Source organism: Lissotriton helveticus, chromosome 11 (assembly GCF_964261635.1).
Source record: "Lissotriton helveticus chromosome 11, aLisHel1.1, whole genome shotgun sequence".
NCBI classification, from domain to species: Eukaryota; Metazoa; Chordata; class Amphibia; order Caudata; family Salamandridae; genus Lissotriton; species Lissotriton helveticus.
Window position 1 is genome coordinate 543,215,099 of NC_136072.1, and position 26,063 is coordinate 543,241,161.

General features: G+C 42.3%; 1 protein-coding gene across 2 annotated transcripts in view; it reads left to right on the forward strand.

Annotated features, from left to right (window-relative positions):
- The window catches only part of LOC144791543 (tumor necrosis factor receptor superfamily member 10B-like), a 119,169-nt gene that overhangs the window by 82,136 nt on the left and 10,970 nt on the right, over positions 1–26,063 (forward strand). Inside the window, exons 4-8 of one of the 2 annotated variants that reach the window (XM_078666259.1) lie at positions 1,977–2,091; positions 5,425–5,522; positions 7,028–7,117; positions 10,378–10,409; positions 15,257–15,400. In XM_078666259.1, coding sequence (XP_078522385.1) covers positions 1,977–2,091; positions 5,425–5,522; positions 7,028–7,117; positions 10,378–10,409; positions 15,257–15,400 — 479 coding nt within the window. The remainder of the gene's footprint in view (positions 1–1,976; positions 2,092–5,424; positions 5,523–7,027; positions 7,118–10,377; positions 10,410–15,256; positions 15,401–26,063) is intronic. The other variant, XM_078666260.1, reaches the window with a different exon arrangement.

A 26,063-nucleotide genomic window follows, 5' to 3' on the forward strand; every position in this document is an offset into this window, starting at 1 on the left:
TTACCCAACACTGGAAAATACACATATCCACAAACTCTTGCCTTCATGTCCCAGCAACTGAGCCCCAAACAACACAGGTTGATGCCAGCATTCAGCAAACACTGCCTATTTAGTTAATATAATGAATAATTGAATTAGCATCGAAGTGGGCCATTTACACATTGGAAGGTGGCTGCATACATTAGTAAAAGATCTACACGTGGTGACTGCAGTTTCAGTCTAGCTTTCTTCCCTCAAAGAACTGTAGTACTTACAAACTCCAGCCTGAGACCATAAACAGAATGAGAACAACACGAGCAAAGCATCACGGATCAGCCCTCCACCCTAGCTTACAACTTTCGGAAATGGGGGCTTTCTAATTTAAAGTTCCAAGACCATTGTTTATTCAGTCTTTAAGGGGATATCATCAATCGTTTTATGGAGCAAGCAGCAGTTACGATTTGAAAACGAGCACCGCTCTCACTGGTTACCGTTCGAATCAACCAATCAGGGTGTAGTGGGTAGTTTGTCCTGTTTGAGAAAGCTGAGTGGCACCAAAAGTGCCCTGTTTATGCCCTTCACTGTTGGCGACAGGGTCAGAGACAGTTAGGCCTCCTGAATCTAGCTGGTTAAGCTTGTCTCATACAGTTTGTATAGAGGTCCGCACCCTGAAGTCAGGGTGAGTATGGGTGACTGTCCTTCACTGGAATGCACAAGTAGGCGCAATGCGATTGTTACGCAGTAGCTGATGAAATAAAACACATGATGCTGGCCTACTCACAGTATCATGAAAAATATGTTTCACCGTAAACAGTCTCAGTCAGGGAACTACACTGAAACTGTGTTCATTCCCATTGTCTGGGTAGACTGGATAATAGGCTAGCAGAACTAGGTACACTGTCACCTAGGCCCCGTAAACATCCATGTTTCAGTCCAGCACTTCTGGGATCTCATTCTCCCAGTGGGCTTGTTGAAATGCATAATAGCGGCCTGTCATTGAGTTGGCATCTGGACATGGCTGGGGGAGGTGCTGTGCTGGGCTTTAGGGCCTGAGATCCAGTGTGGCGCAAACAGTATTTGTGGTTGTACTAAACTGTGGTTGTGGGTGATAGATGAAGGTTTCTGAGCTGCTTCTTCTCAGAGTGACATTTCAATAGGGAGTGTTGTCTGACCAAGAATCTGTAATATGGGCAGGCTGGGCACTGGTCTGTCTGTGGCGAGAGTGTGCTGGCCAAGTCAGCAGGAGTTGGGGAAAAGCAAAGAAGTAAAAGCGGTAGTATAGGTGCAGCCAACCCTCCTAATAAACATAATTCTGAGCATCAGTTGAACCCAGCATTGGGGTCCCTCCAGGTGGATGGTCTTTCCTGGTCGCATTGAACGAGACGGTTCAACTTAGAGTCCTTGCTGGTACAGATGATGGAAAGCACAGGCTGTTACAGTTTCTCTACCAATCAACAGCAGGAAGCAAGGTACACGACCAAGACAACATGTTCAGATAGCATGGAGTATACCTGAAGGGAACTTTCCGGGAGAAGAGAGTCCTATGGCAGATATGCCTCCACAATCCCTGAGAGGGCCTGTCCACCCTATGCACCCTAGAGGTTTCTTGGCAGCTGCCTGATGAAGTATGTCAGCACAGCCTCTCCCCCCGGAAAGACCCCTCAAAGTTCACAGCGTAACTTCTGGGCCCAGCCTCTACATTGAAGTTAGGAGCTTAAGCCCATTTTGGCCATGGATATCCTACAGCTGGTAAACCTCTTTGTGTTGGTTTTCAATTGTGTTTGGGAGGACTCTGGGTGGGGATGATGAGTTGCTAGATGTCAAAAATGCTAATCAGATCAGTATATGTGCCCTCTTTAAAAAAAAATCCTAAAGTGATAATAGGAGGCAGTCCAGGAAAAAGCTCTTTTGGGATTATCTGTTTTACCAATACTTTAAATGTACATGTTTGACTGAGTAGCTTTTGCCCAGGCTGTTAACCACCTCTTACTTTCTAGGTCAGGAAGTGGTGAGCAGGTGCAGCCCAACCCAGAATACAAAGTGTCGCTGTAAAGCTGGTACATTTTGCGCACCGGATCATCCCTGTGAAGTATGTGTCCGATGCAAGACTGGGTAAGTGTGCCTATGTATTATCACAGACATACTCACACATGTACAAACACACACATGGTCATAAACAAACATACCCATTTATATAGACAAAAACATAAAAAAGCATACAAGCACATAAGTACTAAGTACTTGCACATAACCCTATACATAACACCCCATGTAATCCACTGAGCACCCTATCATTGTCAACAAACTCAATACCCATCGTCTAGTTCATATAGTCACAAAAAAAAGGAACAAGCGAACATCTACCCCACATCTTAGTGAACAATGCTACAGCACCAATTACTAGCACTGCCTCTACATCACTCAAGATATAGGCTAAGAGTGCATGTTCTGCTGTTAATGAAGACACCAACAGAACAGTCCTTACCACTTCAAATAATGATTTGTTCCACAGAGAAATATTGATAACTTTCAGCTCATCAACAGTCTTCGATAAAGTGATACCCGATGACTACAATAAATTAAATGATCACTCACATAACATCTTCAACCCACTTCAACCCAACCAGTCACAGCGCCCTTGCCACACCAACTTCCTTCTTCAAAAGCCTCAAAAAGTTCCCACAGTTTGCTCAGACCAACCTCATTTGCAGACCCCCACAGCTTCGAGCAAGATTTCAAGTCAAACATGCACATTAACATCAGAGAAATCACCCAACCACATAACTCCACCACCAAGCCCTTATGACATTACACCCTGGGTGTAGCTCACCTTTCATATGGCAACACAACATCCAGAGGAGATTGGTTTGGTCAGGCACTCAGTCCCTTTCAGCACCTCACACCACCCCGCTTCACACAGTGGCCAGATGAAAACGACATCTTTCACAATCTTACCAGTCCACCCACATCACACCCATGTGACTCAAAGCCTCGTCATTACACAACAGGGATTCCCTAATACAAATCTATCACTTAACACAAGGAACAGAACACAAACAAGAGAATTCTTTGATTGGAAAATAATGACGCAAAACAGAATCATTCGAAACTCTTGCCACACTAAAAATAGTCTGCAAGACTGGCAAATGTTCCTTCACCAAGTTCAAACATAAACATCTTCCAAAACATCATTGCACAAGTTAACTAGGATTGCAAGGCTCTCTCCAAGCCTGACATGTACTATTAACCCTCTCACAACTTCCTCAATCCTTCATTCAACATTGTAATCACAAATATAAATCAATACTACGCTCAGATCAGTATCAGAGGCTTTACTAACAAGTGAGCCAACATTACAGCCCTATCACATTTCTTCCAAGCACTCATTCTACACCTTAGTCATCAATCACCTTGTAAACTTCATGAGCACCCCATATCACACTTCTTCATCAAGATCATCTCACCACAAGGCCTCACCTTTTCTTCCATATAGTTTACTCTTTTTAGCAGCACCGGAACATTTCAATTTGCATTTCTCAATGCACAGTGGCTGTTGGGAGAGAAGTTTACACCCAACTCCAGCTGCGCACTGCTGAAGCAGATATGAAGATAACAACATGGTGGGCGGCGCATGTATGGAGTGTGTTGATAAGCATAACTGGCAAATTACAGTTGTTTTGCTAGAACCATAACTTACATTTTACCTGTGTATTTTTCAGTGAATTGTCTATATATATATATATATATATATATATATATATATATACATTACCTACTGGCAGTCACCAGTAGGTAGTTATAGTTAGGACCTAGTTTCTGTAGGAAAAGCATTGTTTCTTTTGCTAATAACTTTGGTGCTGTTTGATGAATCTTCACAAATTTTTCAAAACTAGTGTGGCAGTTGTCACTTCAGCTGCTGTCTGGAAAGTTTCGGGGTGATTCGTCAAATGGGTGCAGAGAAAAAGTGGGTCCCAAAACGCGTCTTCCCCATGCAATTTCTCATAAGGATTTTAGACATTAGTATGAAAGGAATACCACCAAACACTGAAAGAAATACCACCAAATTCGGCAGCAAGCTAGATCTTGGTCAAGAAATTGGGCAATTTGGTGTAAATCTGTTCAGTAGTTTTGGAGTTATGAAAGAAAAAAGATTTATGTATATCTAGAGACGCGGATCAACGAGCCAACAGCAATGCTATGATTGGCTGGCCGCAACCTGAGAGAAAAGTTGTGGGTGCCATTAAGTCAATCAGTACATGGTTTCCCGGATAGTGGGGGGCAATGGGCACTGATGGAAGTGTCTGTGAGGGACCCCTCATGGGCAAGAATTTGTTGTTAAAGGGACGTTATAAGCAGAAAATGGCATTCAAAACGGTACATAAAAAAGCACTGGAAAAAAAAAAGGTTACAGAGGGCATTATTGTTAGCAATAGAACTAAAAAACCTAAGAAATTCACCAAAGAAAAACAAAGGGTTCTGGGACGTTATAGTTGGGTTCAGATTTTTCACACATAAAACCATAGAAAATCAGCAGCTATAGTTATCTCAAGCAACTATAGCTCGTGCCCTGAGGTAACAATGACTCACGCCCTTGCATTCACTGCTAATTACCCCATTTTTAGTACACACACAAACACACACGCACGCACGCACACACACACACATAGATAGATAGATAGATAGATAGATAGATATAAAATATTTTTTATATACAAACCTGACTTGCTTGTGCTACTCATTTGCCATATATAGATTTCTTGTGCCCCTTTCACACTTTAGGAATAACCCAAATAGTGCATGTTTACATGCTAGCATTAATAATCCATACCCACATATTAAAAGACGGTCCTTTAAGCTTATTTTGGTTGGCAATTTCCTAAGTATTGTAGCTCCAGGAGATGAGCTTGTCTGACTCCACTACAGCTTTAATGGCCAGTCACAGGCACCAGATAGACCAGTGAGCATTTCTTTCCCTACCCTAGTGGCCTTGCAACAGTGCATCATTTGTAAAAGAATAAGTGCTGGGGCCCACAAGTTTGTTCAGAAGTCATGTCCAGCATAACCGAATGTTGGTGTGACAAATATCAAGGCTACTTAGTCTTGATTTCCCCTAATGCCTCTTTAATCCACCACCACTTATCTCGCTCTAGCAGTTTCTTTTTCCTCCCTGCTTTCTTCTTTTGTCACTGTTTTTCTGTCTTCTTCTTCCTCCTGTCTCTCTTGCTCTGGGTCAAAGTCTGTTGAGGAAAAATAAATGCTGGTCTTCAAAAATGTGTACAGCCGGGTCCCACTTGTAACCCCTGGCTCAAATTAAATTCTGCCTTGCAGAGAAAGAGGCACCAGCCTGGTTTTGCAGTAATGGGTCTGATTAGTGCTTTACTTGGTTCTGTTTTGCGTGCTCATAGTGTTTCCTCATTGCTTTTCTCCAATCTGTTCTCTCCCCAGTTGCCCAGAAGGGGAAGAACTAATCAGCTCCTGCAATGCCACTTCTGATAACCTCTGCATAAGCCCCACTGGACCCCCTGCCACGCAGAACTATGTTGGTAAGTCTTCCCAGGCCATGATATATCTTTCAGATGAGCTGAAGCCTACCTGTGTTTGGGGATTCACAATTGAAGTATAACTAATAAATAGCCCAATGTTTTGAAGGTAAATTCCAACCTGTTTCTAGCCATCTACACTAAACATGCTGAGAGTTGTATTTGCATTTTCCCCATTTTAAGTATGGGCCTACAACTTCCAGCAGACTTAGTGCTGCTGGCTGAAAAAATAGGATTGGCTAAAAGTCACGCTCATGGCATCGGGCTAGCTGATGGTTCTTCTAAATGGTTCTGGGGAGTAGGGAGTCTTGTGTGTGTAAAGGAGCAAGAAGAGAAATAAGCACTGCCCCTGTAAAAGGGTGTAGGATATCCCAAATGGAATGAATCAGATTAGTGTCCAAGCCTCTAGATAAAACCAAGGGGCATATTTACTAGAAAAAGACAGAGCGGTGCTGCAAGCCATCTTACTGTGCCGAGCTGCGGCAAGTGGAAAGTGCAGGGATGCATCCGATTTACAGCAATACAACACATCCCTGTGCTTTCCTCTGCGTTGATGCACAATTGGCTGCCTAGCGCAATTGGAGGCACCCTTGCATCATGGTGCAAGGGTGCCTGTGTTTCAGGGATGATTGTTTTTGTGTAGGAAGGGAAACCTTCCTGCACAAAAGTAATAATTGATGGCATTTTCCTGCTTCAATGTGTGCTGCAGAGTGCAGAACACATACAAACAGCTAAAACAAGGAAAGTATAGGTATTTCTCCTCGGTGCGCCACTTGAATACTTCCCTTGGGGAGGCATTAGAATCTGACACAGTCCCAGGTTTACAAAACCATGGGTGTTGCTTGAGAACACCCACAGCAACACCCACTGAATGCCATGCATGAAAGGGGACCATATTTATAGGGCCATGAAAAGCAATGCAGTGTGGCTTTGTGTGGCCTTGTAAATATGGCTCAGCATTGTGCGCCACCGGAGGGCCAAAAAGAGTGACGCGTCGGTGGCACAGGGGCCTTGTAAGTATGCCCCTAAGTGTTCTGTGAGTACGTGAGATTTGAAACTAATGTGGGCAAACCCTGTCAGGGGTTCTTTCAGGCCTGCCGATAGGGTGTGCTGTTCTGTGTTAGTCCAGCTGCTCATGAGTGTGATGTCAGGGTATTCTGGGAGCAACCCCGTTCATGTTTGGGTATTTCATGTGAGTATCATACAAGACACTTAGAGCCATCCTTATGGGTAGTATTCAGTATTCTGAGTGAGTAGTGAGGTGGGATACAGTATTGGGAACTGCCCTGGCGCGGGAGATCTTGATTCAGGAATAGGAACGATGAAACAAGTGGAAGCTGCTCCTGTGTTTTAGGCGAGAATATTTTGTATACGTATAGTGGGACTGGGTCAGAGGTCCCAGCTAACCCATAAGTGAATTGTGATAGCCAGTGTGAAAAAAGATCCATGTGTCCACATATGAACAGCATGTGTAGTTTAATGCACTCTTTCTCTCTCTCTTTCCCTAGGGTGGCTCGTTGCTGCTGTGATCCTCTTGGTCATCATTATTGCCATTGGTATCTGTGTTCTACGGAAGAAAAAGATACGAGGTTCACTAGGTGAGCAGAGCAAACTTCTTGGCAGAGAGGGGTATCATGTTGAAAAGTCAGTTTATCCAATCCTTGATGTGGGTGAACCTTTAGTGCTAAGACTTCATCTCTGATGTGAGATCTGGGGAACATTCTACACAGAATATTTTGCAAATCAAATGCCGTGCACCAGATCAAAAGACACATTCAACAACAGACACTATTATTGTGTGGAAAAGGCCACTAATGACCAGGGTTGCTCTTACATAGCTGTTGGACCTGGCTCCATCAGCTTATAGGGTGCCCACTGATACAAACTTCAAAAATCTACCTGCCCTGATTATCCGGGATCCTGTGGTCCATCTACTTCGACCTCTCTTCTACCCCACGTACCTATTAGTCCTCCATTGCTGACTTTGAAGAACCTAGCCTCGAAAGCCCTTCTTATTCTTGACTCCTTTTAGTTGACGTAAAGGTCATTCACCAGTTCATGTAACTCTCAGCCATTCCATTCAGTCTACCTGAAAGTTTTCCTGGACATAAGTGTGCAGCTTCAATCTTCCCATCATCCCAATTCTCCTCATAGCCTTCCTGGTTCTCCAGAACCAGGTTGTCAGTGTTTCTTCAGGTCAAGAAAATTTGTTCCACACATTGCCCAGGCCGGGATACTTAAACCTCTGCTATCCGATAAACTGATCCTCAGCTAATGCACCCGCTTTTCATCTCAGTGAACAAAAACCTCTTATTCTCTGGTAGATTCAGACCTGGCTTAATCATCCCAGCAATTGCAATAAATGCTGCCCATTAACTCAATCATTTAACATCATCTGCGCAGACCCATAACAACAAACACTTGACAAAGAAATAGTAGTTGGAAAAATTTGCACTCAGAAAATTGAGAACCACCAGATCACCCACAGGATGACTTTACTCCTTCGAAACCCCTATTCTTATCCTTCAGCAATTCAATCAAGTATACTGTAGTTGAGCCCCACACCTTCAAGCATCCTCCAGACGGAAAGCTATGGTATCAGGTGCCTCTTCTACATTCTGCTTTTCCCCTTCCGTAACATCTCCCCTGCATCTATCTCAAATCCAACACTGTCAAATGTTCAACTTGTTATTCAGCAAGCGAGTGCACACCCAAACATACCAGTACACTGTCTTTCAATATCTTCCTCCAGTAGGGTAAAAAGAAAAAAATTAAAACTGATTTTGTTAGAGATCAGTATTCTGCCTCTCCTGTGTGCTTTGTGCCCACTTCACCCTTGGATCAGTCTTAGTTCCAGCTGCATAATTCCTTTAGTCTCCCAGAGCCAAGTCCCTGCCTCACCACCTCCATCGCTGCACCTGTCTTCAGAGCATGGGCCCTATATTTCTGTCAGGTAAATTGAAAAAAACCTAAACCAGTGATTATCAACCTTTTGACTTCTGTGGACTCTCACTGAAAAATAAATGGAAACGTAGGGCCCCCACTGAATTATTACAGGAATTCGGGGAGCCCCACTGAGTCTTTATTAGAAGCTAGGGGGCTCAGCATGATAAATTTCCACCAGTTCAACTTTAAAACAATATACAAGAATATGGAAACAAGTATACATCAACAAATACACAAATGATGACATATTGTATTTAATTCACAAATATTAAAAAACAGAGATTTAAGTTCTAATGGGAAGGTAGAAGCTTTTCTAATTTGTTTTGTAATTCTAAAAGAAGAGCAATATGCTAAACTCTAGTCAATTGTGCTCGCAATCAGTGCTTTTTTGTTGATGCTTCAATTGAGGCCATTCATCATCCATGCCATACTGTGTCGTTTCTGTACTTTTTCTGCTCCAACGAATCAAGCTAAGGATACCAACTTAATTTTTTCCCCCAGTTTCAAATTCCTTCACATTAGGCAAAACATTTAAAATGTTTCTATTTTACATTTTGTGTCTCTATGGACACTTTAATTAACCTGCTCATATTATTCAATTTTCTGTAAAGTCGCGGACTCTTAGGGCTCTATAGACCACGTTAACAAGCACTGACCTAAGCGTTTTTTGAGCACTATCACATCTCTGATAGGCTATCAAGGGCACACCATCCCTGTGGCGGAACACTCCTCAAACCATCCCCATCTACCGCTGCCACTTTCAGCTCGTCTCAGATACTGGTCTCCAGGTGGGCCCTGCTTCCTGTCTGCAACCCTTGATTTGCCGCCCCCTCACTGTCTTTCTCCTTTAGCGGCCGTACTTCATCACTACCACTGTTTCCTTCGTCCAGCCATGCCACCTCCTTAAACATTTCGTTGCCCAAAACAAGGCTTTTACCTTTAACTTCATGCATTCCTCTGCAGCTAGTCCGCTGCGGGGTTAGTGCCTTCCCAGCAGCCTTGCCACTTCCCATTCCCACAAATGCTTTCCCTGAGCTCCTCAACATCACCTCTGCTCTTTATCCATGAAAAAGAAAAGGTGCAGATGTGGGCCTCTCTGAACTGCCCTTTGTGAGTTACCTAGGTTCAGCTGACCTCATGTAGCTGAAGAAGGCTGCTTCCTTATCCTCACTCACAGCCATCATCTTCTCCCTTACCAGTTCCCTCCCATGGCAGATACCTGGCTTTCTTACTGCTCCACCATCAACCTGTATCACATCTCACAATATGCTGCTCTGCATGCACCCCCTAAGGCCGAGGAACCCCCTCTGACTGGTCTGCTAGTGTCAGCGATGCCCATCGAAACCTTCACACACAACACCCTGCGTGTGCCCACTCCTCTTGGTCAAAACTCCAATGAAAATGCTTGTCATGCCATACACCCTCTTTAGCGCCCACCCGCTCACATCCGAAGCATTGAGACATTATAAAATTTGCGGTCTGAGATGGCTGCTCCAGTATACCCCAACCTGGGTGGAAAGTCTCTGCAATTGCCCTTCTCCGGTCCCCATTGCTCGGATAGGACATAATTGGGTATACTTCTTATTTTTACAAAATGAGCCATTCTGGAATCGCGTGCTGTGCATTATTCCTCCATCTTGTTGCTGGACCCCAAAACCTGCTCTAAAATAACTGATTTCATTTTAAGCATCGATCATAAGCGTAGTGCATTGTTCTGATTGTTCACCCTTGTAGTTCATATTGAATGCTTTGTTTTGATTGGTCATGCATATAGTTCGTATATTATGCATTGTTCTAACGGCATAGGCACATTTTGTCGCTTAATCGTTGCTTTTTTCCCATGTATACTTAGTGCCTCATATGTTATTCTATTGGTCACATGTATTATCTCTAGTTTTCTCTTTTCTTACAGAAAGAAGTTCGGGCTCCACGTCAAAGGCTCTGGTAAGGATGTAAGGGAGCCCGAGGGACATATTGGGAGTGTGCATTTAAAATGGAATATGTGCATGCCTTTGGGTAAAGTGAAGTGAAGATTTTCTTGTGTGTCTACTATTTGTTTCTGCGCTCAGCAGTGAAGAAATTATGCAAACGCAAGGAAGAAAAGCTCAAGCCACCTCGCCTCCGCCTAATAATAGAGAGCCTTGGGATTGAAGAGTGCAGGACTGCATATTGTTGCGCCAAAGGTCTCCATGGCACTCAATGTCTTGGCACACAGAATGTTACAGGGCAATAGCTTGTGCCACTAGACTAGGCCCCTAAGAGCATCCAACTTTGATCTTCAGGCAAACAACATACAGTCGTCTCATTTTCTGTTCTTCTCACTTGTCCATGTGCTAGTATTTTGCCCTGCTAGCTAAGATGAGGAAATCCAACCTGGATTCCCCTAGCTCAAAACATAGTAAGCGGCTTGCTCCTTGCCTCATTGTCTCATTCCCTCACTCATCTCCAGTGCAACAGGAAGTCCATCGCTTTTTAGAGAGTTGTTTTCAGCCCACATGAACGAAATTGGTCGACATTTTTCCTGTACCTAAGAAGAGACCGAGAGCTAGCTACAGCTCAACTTAATACAAAACCCAAAAGCTCAGTTGAAAACAGCTGTTCCATTTGATAACGAATTAACAAAGTTCATTATTTCTGTGAACTTCGTGCATATGCCTCCTCTCGACGGAGATTAACCGGAAGCAGTTTGCTTCCTCCACTTGGCTCACCAGTATGATTTTCCAAAACAGATCCAGCCTTCTTATTTCCTACTCTGAACATTTCAAAAGTATGAGCGAGAGACCCAGGGCCAGATGTAGGTCGGTCGGTAACGGCCGAAAATCGGTATTTTCGGCCGTTACCGACCGGAAAATCAGATTTGGTATGTAGGGCCCAGAATTTTACAGATTCGGTAAATATACCGATCGGTAAATTTACCGAATCTGTAAAATACTGAATCGGTATTTATACCTATTCGGTATTTTTGATATGTAGGTGGGACTCTTCTGAGTCCCACAACCCTTACCGATTCTGTATTTTACCATCAAATATATTTGATGGTAAAATGCATGCACACCTGTGCCATTTGACAGGCAGACCTGCCCTTAGGGCAGGTATGCCTGCCACATGGCCCCCGAATCTTTTTTGGGGGTGCTAGAGGGTGTCAAAGTGACACCCCCTGCACCCTTGTCAAAATCTGTATTTACCGATTCGGTAAATACCGACCGGTAATGCCCCATTCATTCCTATGGGCTTCAAAGCCCATAGGAATGAATGGGCCATTACCGGTCGGTATTTACCGAATCGGTAAATACAGATTTTTACCGATTCGGTAGCAGGAACATCTGGATGTTCCTACATCTCAACCCCTTAGATTTACCGATTTTTAATTACCGAATCGGTATGATTCGGTAATTAAAAATCGGTAAATCTATTTTACCTACATCGGGCCCCCAATCTCACTTCTAGTGGATCAAGTCAAGATTGTTCTCTCACTCACTGCACCTGAATAGTCTTGATCCCGGAAGGACCTCTTACCTGTACTCTGGGAACATACGGGAATTGTACATCCATAAAAGTCACCAAGACGTATTGAGCATGATTGTGATCCCTGACATCACTATGGTTAATGCAGAAGTATAAAAAAGGCATAAGGGGCCAGATGTAGGTCGCCAATTACCGGTCGGTAACGGCCGATTTCGGCCGTTACCGACCGGTATTTGGGATTTGGCATGTAGGGGGCATTTCATTTACAGAATCGGTATATTTACCGATTCGGTAAATTTACAGATTCGGTTAAATACCGAATCGGTAAATTTACCGATTCTGTAAATCAAGATGTAGGTGGCACTGTAATCAGTGCCACAGGCCCTTACCGAAGCGTTATTTACCATGGAATACTATTCCATGGTAAATAACGAATTCTAGTGTACATGCACATCTGTGCATGTACACCTGTGCCATGTGGCACACAGACATGCCCTAAGGGCATGTCTGTGTGTCACATGGCACACAAGCCCGAAACAGGGGTGCAACAGGGTGTCAAAGTGACACCCTGTCCCCCTTGTAAATTCGGTAATTTTACCGATTCTGTAATTACAGAATCGGTATTTGCTATTGAATCCTATGGGCTTCAAGGCCCATAGGAATCAATCGCAAATACCGATTCTGTAATTACAGAATCGGTCATTACCGAATCTTACAGATTCGGTAATTGTAAATTAAGAATTACCTACATCTGCCTCCTTCTAATTTACCGATTCATAAATACCGAATCGGTAAAATTCGGTATTTATGAGTCGGTAAATTAGATTTACCTACATCTGGGCCAAAGTCCTTTCAAAGTTTGTATGAATGTATCATGGCTCTGTCAAATAGTGGGTCCCAATGTAGGGGGTGTGTAATTTTGTCAAAGATTGCTATGGTGAGGGCTTGTCTTTTTACATCACAATGATCAGCCCAGGTCTTTTGACTGAATAACTATAGGCAGAATACGTGTAACACTAAAATGGCCTTTTAAATTAGAAAGTGACCCTATTTAAGGCACGTGTTCAAGGGTGAAGACTCACTGAATGTTTGCTAAGGGTAGGACTCTCTTTATCACATGATTTAATCATGTATATTTTACCATTCATAATGCTAGGTCAATTACCATATTCACTGATCAGGTACAGGTCCAGCAGCGAGCATACTCATTGGCAGGGGTTATTTTTTAGTAGGAGCCCGATTCCTATCTAGAATAAATTCCTTTTCTGTTAGACTGGTGTAAATCTGTGATCTATACTTTGATCTTGTCCCAGATTGATAATGGCATTTTATAATATTTGGGACTCCCTAACTTCTTACTTCAAAGACTACACCTCATGCAGCACTGTGGTATGGCTGCTTTGAGGATTACTACCTTCGCTTATGTCTCTTTGCCGTTTGGCGTAATTGCACTGACTTCCATTGGCCGGCTACACACTCAATATTTAAAGCACTCTTAGCGTGTCCTCCTAAAAAAGTGTCCCGTCTTCATCCAGCAACAAGCTGTTCTTTATGCTTCTGCTAAAAACATTGGTCATCCTGTGCACCCATGGGGACCCATTCTTTTTCTTTTTTAGCGGCAAAACATTGAAAAGACATTCGTCCTTCCACCTGCTCATGGCTTAATTATAGGGATTTTCATAAAATTCTCAGAACATGGCTTTTTCCAGCTCCCTTTAACACTGGTCACCATTATTGTACTACTCGGGCCAGGGCTCTCCTGTAGGGGATCAGTGCTTTCTTTCAAGTGTATTCCATGAATTAATTTAATTTTTCAGCTTCGATAAAGATGTTTTTGTGTCCTAGCTGTCACCCTCTTTTCATCTTCTGTAGATGTGACTTGGAAACATGCCTTGGAGCCACTGTTAAAAATTTGACACTGGATCAGGAACACAAACTCTATTCAGTACCCACACTAGCCCACACCTTAGGGACATGCTAGAGGGTTACATGTTATTTGAACTCAGTGTGTGATGAAAAGTTCAGTAGCAGCACACTTGCAAATTTGCAGGACGTCTCTTTCGCCCAGGACATGCTATTAAATATTCTACCTGATCCTTTTGTGTCCTCTGATCTGGTTGAGGCAAGCAAGGATGCTCTCTGTCTACACTCTCTTTTTGCAGTGCCATATCCCGTAACTTCGTCTCTTTCCTGCTTGAATTCGTCTGCGTGAACTGAGCTACATGTTTTAAACATTCAGAGGTGGCGTAATCTTGACTAAGTACGGACGTCATATTTAAGCAAGAGAAACATCTACCCCTAGTTTGGAGTGCTTTCCGGGCGACAACACTGGCACATAGACTTGAACTGTGTAATCCTTGAATGCAGTTTGGAAAATTCTTATCCGCCCATCTTTTTTTGGCTTGATATCTAACTTTTCCCACCTTATATTAATCTTTATTTTCATCCGTGTGTTTCTGCGGAAAATATCAACATACCCTCCTTACCATATTGTTTCCTTGACTTCTGTGGTCCAGTTCCAGGATTTTGTACTGTATTTGGACAATAATAGAGTCATTTCTTCTGGCTCGGTCTGAGGAGCCAGAGGGGATCATGTTGGTTTATCTGTGGGCGTAGTTGGTGCTGGAAGGATAGCTGTGTCAGTAACACAGGGCATTTGTGTAATAAGGGTTTTTAAGGTTTATGGAAGGGTAGCATTAAGGGATGCTTCAGGGATTTTGGTGTTTGGGGACCAATGGCGTAAAAGGCTTTTAGGGATCATAGGAAAGGTAACGTTAAAGGGTTGTAAGGGTTCATTGGGTGCAGAGAAGATGAAAGAGTTTTTAGATTCGGGGAAGGGTAGATTTAAGGCATAGTAAAGGATTTAGGATTCAGGAAATCCAAAAGTTACACCCCTTTGCATTTGCCACGGCAAGTACCCATACAATTGCCCTGTGTCACTCTAGTCATGACCTTCAAAACCTAAATTCAGCCCCACAAATCTACATGTATTCACCCACCTCTCAGTTCACAAGTTACATTATTCTTCTGGAGCGATGCTATACAGGGTATTTACAGAATAATGGGAGGATGCAGAATATAGATAGACTGACCTGAGCTCACCTCATCCTAAAAGGGCTGAATTTACATTTACGTGGGCAGCATGTCTCCGAAGTCTCACGTATTGAGCTGACGTAAAAAGGGGTGGCTGAAATAAAAAGGTTAAAAGCCACTAACCAAATCAATGACATTTTTATATAAGGGTTCCTAGCAGGCAAGTGAGCTAACCAGGGCTAGAATGTTGTGCGTTGACCAGAGGTGTAATATACGTTTCTTTTGTGTCAAAGGTGAGACAAGTTTTGAAATGCTCCTTCCACTCCAGCACCCAGGAGGTTAGAGAAAATAAACGCAACAGCAGAATTGACTCAGCAGACGAGCCCATCCTGCCCCAGGAAGAAAGTAACCTCACCAGGCCAAGCAGCACAACCATGGTGAGTCCACAATTCACAACCAAGAAGTTGAATTCCAAAAAGGGACTGTTGAATTGACAAGGTCACATGCAAATGTTTGAAAGAAACTAGACAGAAGTGACCTTTTAGATCCGCCCCTCTCATAATATCCTCACAACTTTTATTTAGGCTATTCATATGTGAACGAGCAATTAAAATAGCCTTATAGCCCACCGCAGCTGGTAACACCATTAATTAAAAGCCCACTCCAGCATTATTGACTCAAGGCGAAGAGCAGTCATAAGGAAGCTGAAATGTAGTAACTGGGAGCTATCTGGGAGACACAGAGGTTTAGAAAAAAGTGCCTCTCGACACCGCCTCCCACTTAACACAGCTTCTGCTGTTAATATGTGACATCTATCAGCCATTAATGGCCCTCTGGCTCTCTAGTGTCTTTAGTGACGTATTCATTAGTCCAAAGTTCTAATTACACAGTAGAGAGCAGCTTTTCTATTCAGCATCGCTCACCTGGCGTGTTTTCTCGGGGGTGGAGCTTGGGTTAGAGAGCAGCTTTTAGATTAGCTCTGGCACCTGAGAAAGACATCCAGAGGATCACAGCTGAATAGAAAATCCAATTTTAATGGACCTTTCTTCACCTCGGTAAAGTAAGAGTAAAGGCGAGTCGAGCTTGAGCCTAAATACACACTTTAGAGACAGAGAGGTTGTAGCCACAGAATGGGATTTGCGCAGGCCTAGAATGGTAATTATAGTCCAAGGAGTACTCTGATTGGCTGTCAAGCACTCAGCCGTCCATTCTGATTGGCTGTCCAGCACTCAGCCGTCCATTCTGATTGGCTGTCAAGCACTCAGCCATCCATTCTGATTGGCTGTCCAGCACTCAGCCGGACGTTCCAGGTGCCAATAGCATTTATTGTCCAGAGTATCAGGAAATGCTCTTCATTGTGCATGCCTGCTTGTTGTTCACTCCCATCGTCTAAGGCTCTCTCTGTATTTTGAACTTTCATGTTACTTTCAGCTGTTAACGCATGACAGGGCATCTTTCAGACACAATGCCTTGTAATGTCACAGCTGCTGCCCCTTTGCAGCTGTGATTGACAAGGTCACCAAGCTTTACAGAAGCTGAATTTAAATTATAAATTATAATTAGCTGTGCTTTCACTGGGGTGTGAGATAACAGTCTGATGATGTTATTTCAGTGTAACATACAATGAGTATGTGTAACCGGACACCACAGAGTGCATACAACCGTTTTCAAAGTAGGGAAATATTGAACTTATTTTTCAAGTAATAGTGGCCTCTAGCTTCTTTTGTACTGTTTCCTTGTATAATTCATCAGTATTTAGTTGAATATATTTAGTTCGTTTTCATTATTATCAACACCCGTGGGACACCATACAAAAGTATGAAATCAAATTGCAGTAATAGACCCTCCAATCCTCTTCTATACACTTGTAAAATCCTTTGCATGAACCATCAGTTGTCATAGAATGAATGGTTTCACTTGTTGCCTCTAGCCATGCCTTTGTTTCCTCAAATCTAGAAGTCAGGATGAAGTAGGACAGAGGAGCAGACTTTAAAGCATACATACATCTTGTGGGTGTACACCTGCACTCACTATGTTGTTACTTGTTCTCTTCTCCCCTTTAAGAGAATTCACCCAGTTGCATCTGCCTCTGGCCCAGTATCACCCTAACAACTCAAACAATTTCAGCCTCAGCAGTAAGTCTCTTTGCGTCTAGCTCTTCCACTATTTGTTGGGGGATGCTCAGCAGAAAAGCATGTGAAGCCACATCCTAGGCACAGATAAAAACATTTCGATCCATTTTGTACCACATTCCGTTTAAAGGGGTAATAGAATAGTTTAAGGGCCAGCATCTCTTTTCTTAATATCACCAAGGCCTTCCATCGCATCAGAGTCTCATTGCGCACATCTGGGCACAACAAATGTTTGTACTACCAGCCTCCATCGACCATTACCTCTCCTCTGTGTGAATGGCCATCAAAATGTTCTCTGACTGCTGCAATGTTTGCAGCACTGGTATAGTTGTTCAACTGCCTCTGTTGGTAGCACTTGCCCTTGTGCCTGTTGTTGGTGGTCCATATGCCTTCATTATTAGACTTTGGCGCGATTGCTCCATTCCATTAAAGTCATCTTGCATTTTTTCCTTGGCCTGCTTCAGATCGCCATCCCAGGTTTTTGCAGATGCGCCTCCTTTCCCATAATTTCCCCAACAATGCTACTCCAAACTCTAATTTTATTATTAATGTAAAGCCACATATCAGGAATTATGTAGTCAGGGTGATTCAGCAGTCTCATTGAAGCATTTGTAAAGGTCTTTTCTCTTTTCTGTTTTGGTAATAGTTTTCTCTTTCTTGGTATTTATTGGTGTAATAACTTTAAAGTTTCTTCTGCACCCTCTTGACTGATCTCAATGCCATCTGTTCTGGTATTAAAAGCAGTGTAGAGAACTTTTGTTGACTGTACAAAAGTCTTTTCCCTGTTTATCCTCCATTTGGGGTGTTCCACGAATGTCTTCCTTATGCATCCTCTGCATGTTTCAGGTCTGGACTTCAAGAAATCAGCTTCAGCCTTACTCTTGCTCCCTGTTTTGCGCTTCATTGGGCCACTCTGCTGTGTTCTGGAGAAATTAAATGGGTTGCATCACTGCACTATAAGAGTCCACAGGATCTGCTCTTTATAGCTCTTTTAACAGGTTTAGGGAGAACTGCTTGGTGTTCTTGATGAGGAGGTCTGCAGATCTGAGCTTCATCTACTTGTTACAGAGAAGTTAAGGCCACTTGCAAAGCTCAAAATGCAGTGTCATCATCTGATCATCATCCTTCAGCTCTTACCAGTAGGCTATCACTCCCCGCAGTAGGCTATCATTCCCTGCCTCTAACTCAGTTTATTCAGTGGAGTCTTAAACATCACGTCACTCTTCCTCGGACAAATATTATTTGGGAAGCTGGGAGAACGGGCACTCTGAAGGTTTAAAATAAGTCTTCTGAGGCCACATTTAGGAGCGCCATGTAATTATGAATGGCATTTCATAGGGAAGCTACTCAACCGAGAAGCAAAGACAATTCTTTCATGTATACCACTTACAAAATACAATTCAATCATTAGCCAAGAACATCAGTGTAAGACTCCTCAAAGAGATTCCCTTCACGCCTCAAAAAGAGTAGGGTAAACAATGATATTGGAAGAAGTACATAGCCACCATACAGTGGCTACAGGGATAGAGCCCCCAACTATCGAACTCTACTAGGTTGCACAATGGGGTTCTTTCACCAACATTGGAGAATCATATAGACGCCAAGGACACTATCCATTGGCTATGGCACATAATTTGACAACACTGTAAAAGATATACGGCCAAAGAACAGAAGCATCAAAGAGACACTTATTCCCTTGCAAGAGGAAGCTTTGTATCAAATGTGGGTAATCAGAGCAGTGCTGGCTACTGCACATATTACCTGGTACCAAATATGAAAGGCATTTGGAAACCAGTATGATGGTTACTTCCATATACTGATGTATCGGTGGCAAGAGCAACGCATGGTTCACAGTTAGTCAGAAACACAAACGATTCAAATTACGACCCTTTGAGGTAAGATATATATACCAAGTATATATGATTCTTGGTTGTATCAGTGCATATAAGGAGAGAGGCACTTATAGTGCTTATTATATTGGAATAGGCCTATTTAGTGTGATGAACTGTGGCTCTCCGGTCAGGCTACCACTCTGTTTTGGTGATACTGCTGCTGTATGGAGGCTACCAACTTTACTCTTAAGCCTTGTTTGTGTCCTTCAGGACGTGCTTTCTGTTTTGTTGGGCTTTGCGTTGGTTGGTCTAGGCTGATTGCTCTTGCAGGCCATTAGCCACTTCCTCTCCAAAGAGCCTCAGACCTGGGGCATTGCTTTGGTATTGATTCAAAAGTTGAGGAATATGCCGGTAGAAGTATTCATCAGAAGGAAAGGTCACTTACTTTTGGTAACAATCTTTCTGGTGGACACTCTGTAAACCTCCAGATTCCATATTAACACACAACTCCCCACTTTAATGAGTGGTTGCTACGTTTGACTGTAGACACCAAGCTAGTTTTGTGCACTGCATTCCTTCGAATTCGGCAGGATCGTCTTCACCTCTAAAGGCAAAGGAGAAAAAAGAATGAGAACTTACTTCAGAGAACCAGGTGGTGCCACGTATGGCTCCGTTACGTCACATCTGAGGAGGTGGCGGAGTCAGCTTGGAGCCACCTGTGGGCACAGGATAGCTATTGCAATTTTCTGGTTCTCATTTGGTGTCTTGGTCGTGATTTAAGAGGGAAGGAATCTGCGGGTGGATTGCCACCTACCTGAAAAATTGTTACTGATGGTAAGTATTGTTCCTGTTCCATCACATACAACTTCCAACAGAATCCACGAGTTCCGAGGGTTATAAGTGAAGCAAGTCTACTAGCCACAAATCGTATGTTCCTCTCCCAAGTTAAAACAATTTGTTACATGGTGTTCATGAAGAGGGTTCTCACCACTACTCATGAGAGTAAGGAGATACTATTGTTTTTGTTACATTTTCCTAACAAGACACTGACATAGACCAGATTCACAATGCCAATAGCAGCATTAGCAGTATACAGAGAGGAAGAAAACCAGAAGGCTATTTTTAGCTGTGGTTTACAGTTTATGTAATTTATTTAGGGTGGCTCCAACCTGAAATGTTCATTTATTGTTGGAAAATGTGGTACTTTTCAGGCAATCCACATTGTGTGAATTTATGACAGATTTATGCTGCAAACACAAGTTCGTTACCTGTTGACCTGTTAAAAGGGTTTACCAGCAGTTGTAGTTCACTTTTGCTGTATCTTCCTTAATCCTTGGTGTGAGCAGTTGTTGTGTATCTATTTGTAACGTACAGCCTCTATATGATAACCAAGCTAATGTAACACATCCAGTCAAGTATCCACCCCATCCTTGTTTTGAATATATCCACTTATTTGTCTCAAAGTTGAAGAATGTCCACAACAGATGAACAAGCGTTTGTGCTTGCTCAGTATTGCTGGGTGCTTCATTAAAGTTATAGTCAGCATAATGTTCATGTGTTAGAAAAGCAACTGAGCATGGTGTTCACAAGTTTTTTTTTTTTGTGATGAATGACCCTAATGAAGTATGGCATTTGTAGTTTATTGAAAGCTCAACGCAGATTACTTAATCTCCAACAATAGTTTTGTGGCTGGCTATCTGTATTGATGTATTTGTTTTCCTCCCTATGGGTTTGCAGACGTTTCAAGAGGTACACAGTGCACAGAAAGACCTTGGGGCATATTTACAATCAACTGGCAGAGCGCGGTGTTACTCCAAAATTGGTAACGCCATGCTCCGATAGGTTTACAATGCAGGGATGTGCCTTATGTCCTAAAATACGGCGCACCCCTGCACATCCCCTAGCGCTGGTGTTAAAAAAGCTGCTTAGCGTCAGTACAGAAGCCCTTGCGCCATTTTGCAAGGAAACCTGTATTGCAGGGGTGATTGTTTACATGCAGGAAGGGACACCTTCCTGCACATAAACAATCTTAACAGGCGATTTGCTCTATCCATGTGTGCTGCAGAATTCAGCACACTTGGAAAGAGTCATATATGAAGAGTAATGAAACATTTCTCCTCGTATCGCCTGTTTAAGACCAGGTATTTCATGGTCTTATTTTTGGTGCTAACCCATACCTTGTAAATATGGGGTAGTGTCAAAAAACAATAGTTGTTACGGCAGAACATCCACTGCATCACGCATTGCAAGCCCCTTTCACGCTAAGTGCTGCGTGAATAGGGGCATTATTTACAAGGCGGCGTTAAGCCACGTTAAGTGGCTTAACTCCACCTTGTAAATAAGGCGAAGGACTTAACGCCACCAGAAGGCCGCAAAAAGCGACGTTCTGGTGACGTTAACTCCTTGTAAATTATCCCCCCTTGATTCTTAAGTATTGAACATAAACAAGAAGAAGATAGCAGAATAATATGTAGCATTTTGCTTTACCATTTGATGCCAAAGAAGAGTGTATTCGAGAACCACAGATCAATACACTGTGTTCACCAGTGACAAAACAACCTTTAGTTCCCGACCCAGCCTCTTCATTGCACGATTTTTTTTTCTTTTAAAACTTTTTATTATTGAAGTTCCTGTATCATATAAAAAAAAAAAAAGGTAATACAAATATCAATATTAACAACCAAAGGGTACAAAATCATAGTTTACAGAAAGCATCTTCCAATATTACTCAAAATACGATTTCCAAATTTTATCAAATTTCCTTATCCCCCCAATTCGCTGTGCATAACGAAATTCACTGATTCGAACGTTCCCCATTTTCTGAAGCCAGGTATTAAACGAAGGAGCTTGTGTTAATTTCCAATTCTGGAGCACCAGAGATCTCGCTACTGCCATCATAATAAATAATAATTTTACCATCTGTTCTAGCAATCCAAGATCCGAATCATATCCATAAAGTATTAATTTAACGTTATAGACAATCTGAATCCCACAATACTTTTGTAAATATTCAAAAATTTCATTCCAGAATTGTATAATTTTAACACAGTGAGCTATAGTGTGAGACCAATTAGCAGGACTATATTGCAAACATCTAAAACATGTGGCACTAACATTTACAAACATTTTGGAGATGACGGCAGGAGTTCAATAGAGGGGCCATTTGCTAAAAAAAAACATTCTCCTCCAATTAGAACCTCGAAGAACACTAAAATTCATCTTATTGATACATTTCCAGGTATTCAAAGTAAGAGCATGATTTTCTTGATCGTACCATTTTTTAATGACTCTTATACTGAGATCTGTTTCAATATGTTGAGCTAAACAACGTTTCCATTCTCCTGGCTTCTTACTCTGATGAATCAAAAATAAATCGTCCCTCAACTGAGAGGGAGAGTCAATCATTCTTGGCTCGACTTGTCCCAGGGTTTTAAAAGTTGAAACATAAGAATTTAATAACATAAAGTTTCCTGAGATTAATCGCTGCATCTCTCCAGGTGACAGCCAGGCCCCTTCTCTTAAGAAGTCTGACAAAGTACGAAACCCAGCCCGTTCCCAATGAGAAACAATATCTGCTCCGACTTTAATTCCCATAAAAATAAGAGCATTCCTTAAAGGAGTTCTAGAATTAAACTGCGGAAGGGAATACCTTTTTAGAAAAACATCGCGACGTTTGAAAAACCAATACATCATTTTATACCGTGTGAGTTTTGGCGATTTAGGGATGTGCAGAGGAACTGGGGTTTGAGCCTCTTGACTGATTTGGTCAAAAAAGAAATTAATAAATAATTTTGGACTTTGCATTCCTAATTTAAATCGTTCTAAATATTGGGCGAAATATCCACTGTAATAATCTCTAAGGTTGGGAACAGATAAGCCTCCCCATTCAATATCCCCGTAGAGTGTCTTCATTGCAATCCTAGGACGTTTTTTAGCCCATATAAAACTTGAGAATAGTGGCCTTTCATGTCATTGGAATGAGAACTGTTGAGAATTGCTGAACTTGTTGTTAGTTAGCGCTGAGCTTGAGCTTGATATTTTTCAGTGAGACCTGTGAACTGCGGTTTCTCTGGGAGGAGATGTTTTCTAGCGCTGCTACAGCTTAAAGTTTTGTTTGGAGGCTGGTTTGGAATACAGAATAATCTCAATATGGAGCTGTAAGGCATTTAGGCGCCGACGGGGAAAAAAAAAAAAAAACTACAAGTTCCAGCATCCCAGTGATTGGGGGAAAGCTCTGCCCTAATCTGAAATTGATTGCTCTGCTCTGCCTGCTGCTTTCGTTTTACAAAAGGTGGTGAAATTGTGTCGCTGTGTGGTCAAGACTTTGATCAAATTGGTTGATTCTGCTTTAGTTGAAGATTGCAGGTCAGAGACTTCGAGGTGAGAATACTTCAGCTCGTTTTCTGATTATGGGCAAGCAATTGACGGCGAGGACCAGAGCGATAAAAAGACGACAACAGCTGAAAGATCAATCAGAAAAAGCTAAACAGGCAGGATCTGTTACTGAGAAGGAAAACTCTTCTGTTGAAAATTCGGAGAGCTCTGAAGAGGGAGAAAATAATCCCCCGAGTGATAACATAATAATGGCTCATCAACAAGATTTTGGTAACCCCACTAGCAAGGGGAAGGAGGCACTAGAGTCACCTGTGGCAGGATTGGATATGGCCTTGTCAAGTTTAGCGGAAAAATCATCAGGAATGGTACAAGGTGTAAATTCTACAGGGGTACATGATCCACAGGTACCCAAAGATGCCCTGTTAATTTCCACTTCTAAAGTGTCTAAACAATTTCCGTGATTCGAGCGGAAGGGCACAGCTCATGTTACTACTAATGCAGTTGGGACCCGAGCAACTTCGTCAAGGGAATGTGAGCTGGGATTAGACCGGTGTGAGACAGTGGCCTCAGCCCCCTCAAATTCTATAGACTCAATGGCGTCAATGTTAACTAGTAACGTAGTCAATTTAGTAGACTCTTTATCTTTAGATACAAAAACTTCAACTTCAAGTGAAAATGAAGTCTCAACTTCTCCGTCCATGGCTGTTCCTCCTGTTATATCTTCTATCTTACCACAATCAAAATTAGATTTGAATGACAATGCTATGGCTCATGCAATGGTACAGAGCCCGATTCTGGAGATGGATACTAAGACCACTGGAGACTTTCAAATCTCAGTGAATGACATGCTACACATGATATTAGGGGAAATACGAGAAATTAAGCAATTTCAAAAATCTGAATTGGCTGTAATTAGTAATCGGTTGGATAAAATAGAAGACTCAATGGCTTCCTTTACAACTCGATTCCATGAATCGGAGACTAGAATTTCAGGGTTGGAGGACAATATGACTGCTATGCAGAAGGAGGTGTCTACGATTGGCAAATCTTCAAAAGCCTTTGAAATCAAACTGGATGATTTAGAAAATTATAATAGAAGGTCAAACCTTCGAGTGGTGGGCGTGCCTGAGAATATTGAAGGCTCGGATATGATGCAATGGATTACTTCCTTTTTTTCTCAAGAGGTAATCCCTGAGTTTAAGGGAGACCTAACAATTACACGTGCACACCGAGTCCCAGCACGTCCATTTCTTAATTCTCCATTTCCTCGGACAATCATTGTTAACTTTGCTGATGTACGTGTCAAAGAGACAATTCTATTGCAGGCCTTCAAGAAAAGACAATTTAATGCTAATCCGACTACTAAATGTCGGATTTTCTCCAATATGTCGGCTGCTGCTGCTAAACGGAGAAAAGAATTTGTAAAGATTCTGCAACTGTTTAAGGATAAGGGTGTTCAAGCTTCAATGGCCCAACAGGCAAAGTTAAACGTTTTGATAAAAGGCAAATTCCATTTATTCACTGATGTAGATGAAGCACGCGAGATGCTTAACCTGTTGCCGCAGAATTAAGCTTTAAATAGACATTGTAGATATGATTGTGGGGGGGAGGGTAAGTGAGGAACAGGGGGGGCACAGGGTTATAGGCGCAACAACAAGGCGCCTTCATGAGGGGGGTGAGTGTCAGGTGGCCAGCGTGGGGAGGAGGTGAAGGTGTAGTGCAGGGCCACAGGGCTAGGTGCTGGAGGGGAGCACCTGATAAGGGGAGTGGGGTGGGGGAAAAAAAATTTGAAGTTCTTGTTTGATGTTAATGGGAAAAGAAGCTGGCAAGATGTGTCTCTTAGTATCAATGATGTATTTAGATGTCTATGGTTGGGCTTAGAGTGATCTCTTTCAATTTTAATGGGTTGAATAATCGGAAAAAAATGAGAGCGATTGAACTCTGGACTAAGTCTGAGCGACCAGCTGTCGTATTACTTCAAGAAACTCATATCTCAACTGCCAAAATTGATTCTTTTTCTATGTTTAAAACTTGGTCGTCATATAGAGGGTTTTCATGCGCTCAAGAATCTAAAAGTGGGGTCGCCATTTTTCTAAATTAAAATTTCGATGCAGAAATTATTCAGTATGAAAATGGAGGGACAGGGAGGTGGTGCTGGGTCACGTGCTTAATAAAAAATAGATGAAGACCAATTACTTTCGTCAGTTTTTATGCCCCAGTGGAAGATCGTGCCTCAATCTATGATGAGTTATTTCAATCTTTGTTATTAGTTAGGGGGGATATAGTGATAGGGGGGGGACTTTAATATCCTTATGGATGTGAAATTAGACTCTACCGCTATGCCAAGGAAACAATCTAAATGCAGTATATATCATTATTAGATCTAGGTGACCCATGGCGTACCAAATTTCCACAGAAAAAAGAATTCACTTGTTGGTGTGGGAGACATAGATCTTCGTCTCGACTAGATTTTTTTTTTTGCCTCAAGGTTATTAAATTTTACTTATCAAAAATCTTTTCATAATGGGTTTTCAGACCATGCAATGTTGTTAATCGAATTTGAAGTAGGCGAAGAAATGAAGTCTTCTAAAAAATGGATTTTTAATAAAACGTACCTGCAGGATAATAATTGGGTCTCTTTTTTAAAAATCGAAATTGTCGAGTTCATAACACGTAATTTAGATACAGCTCCACTTCATATTGTGTGGGACTCATTAAAAGCTTTTGTCCGCGGTATCATAATTAGTAAAGATGCAGAGGAATGGCGCACTATTAAACAAACTAAAACCACACTCTACCAA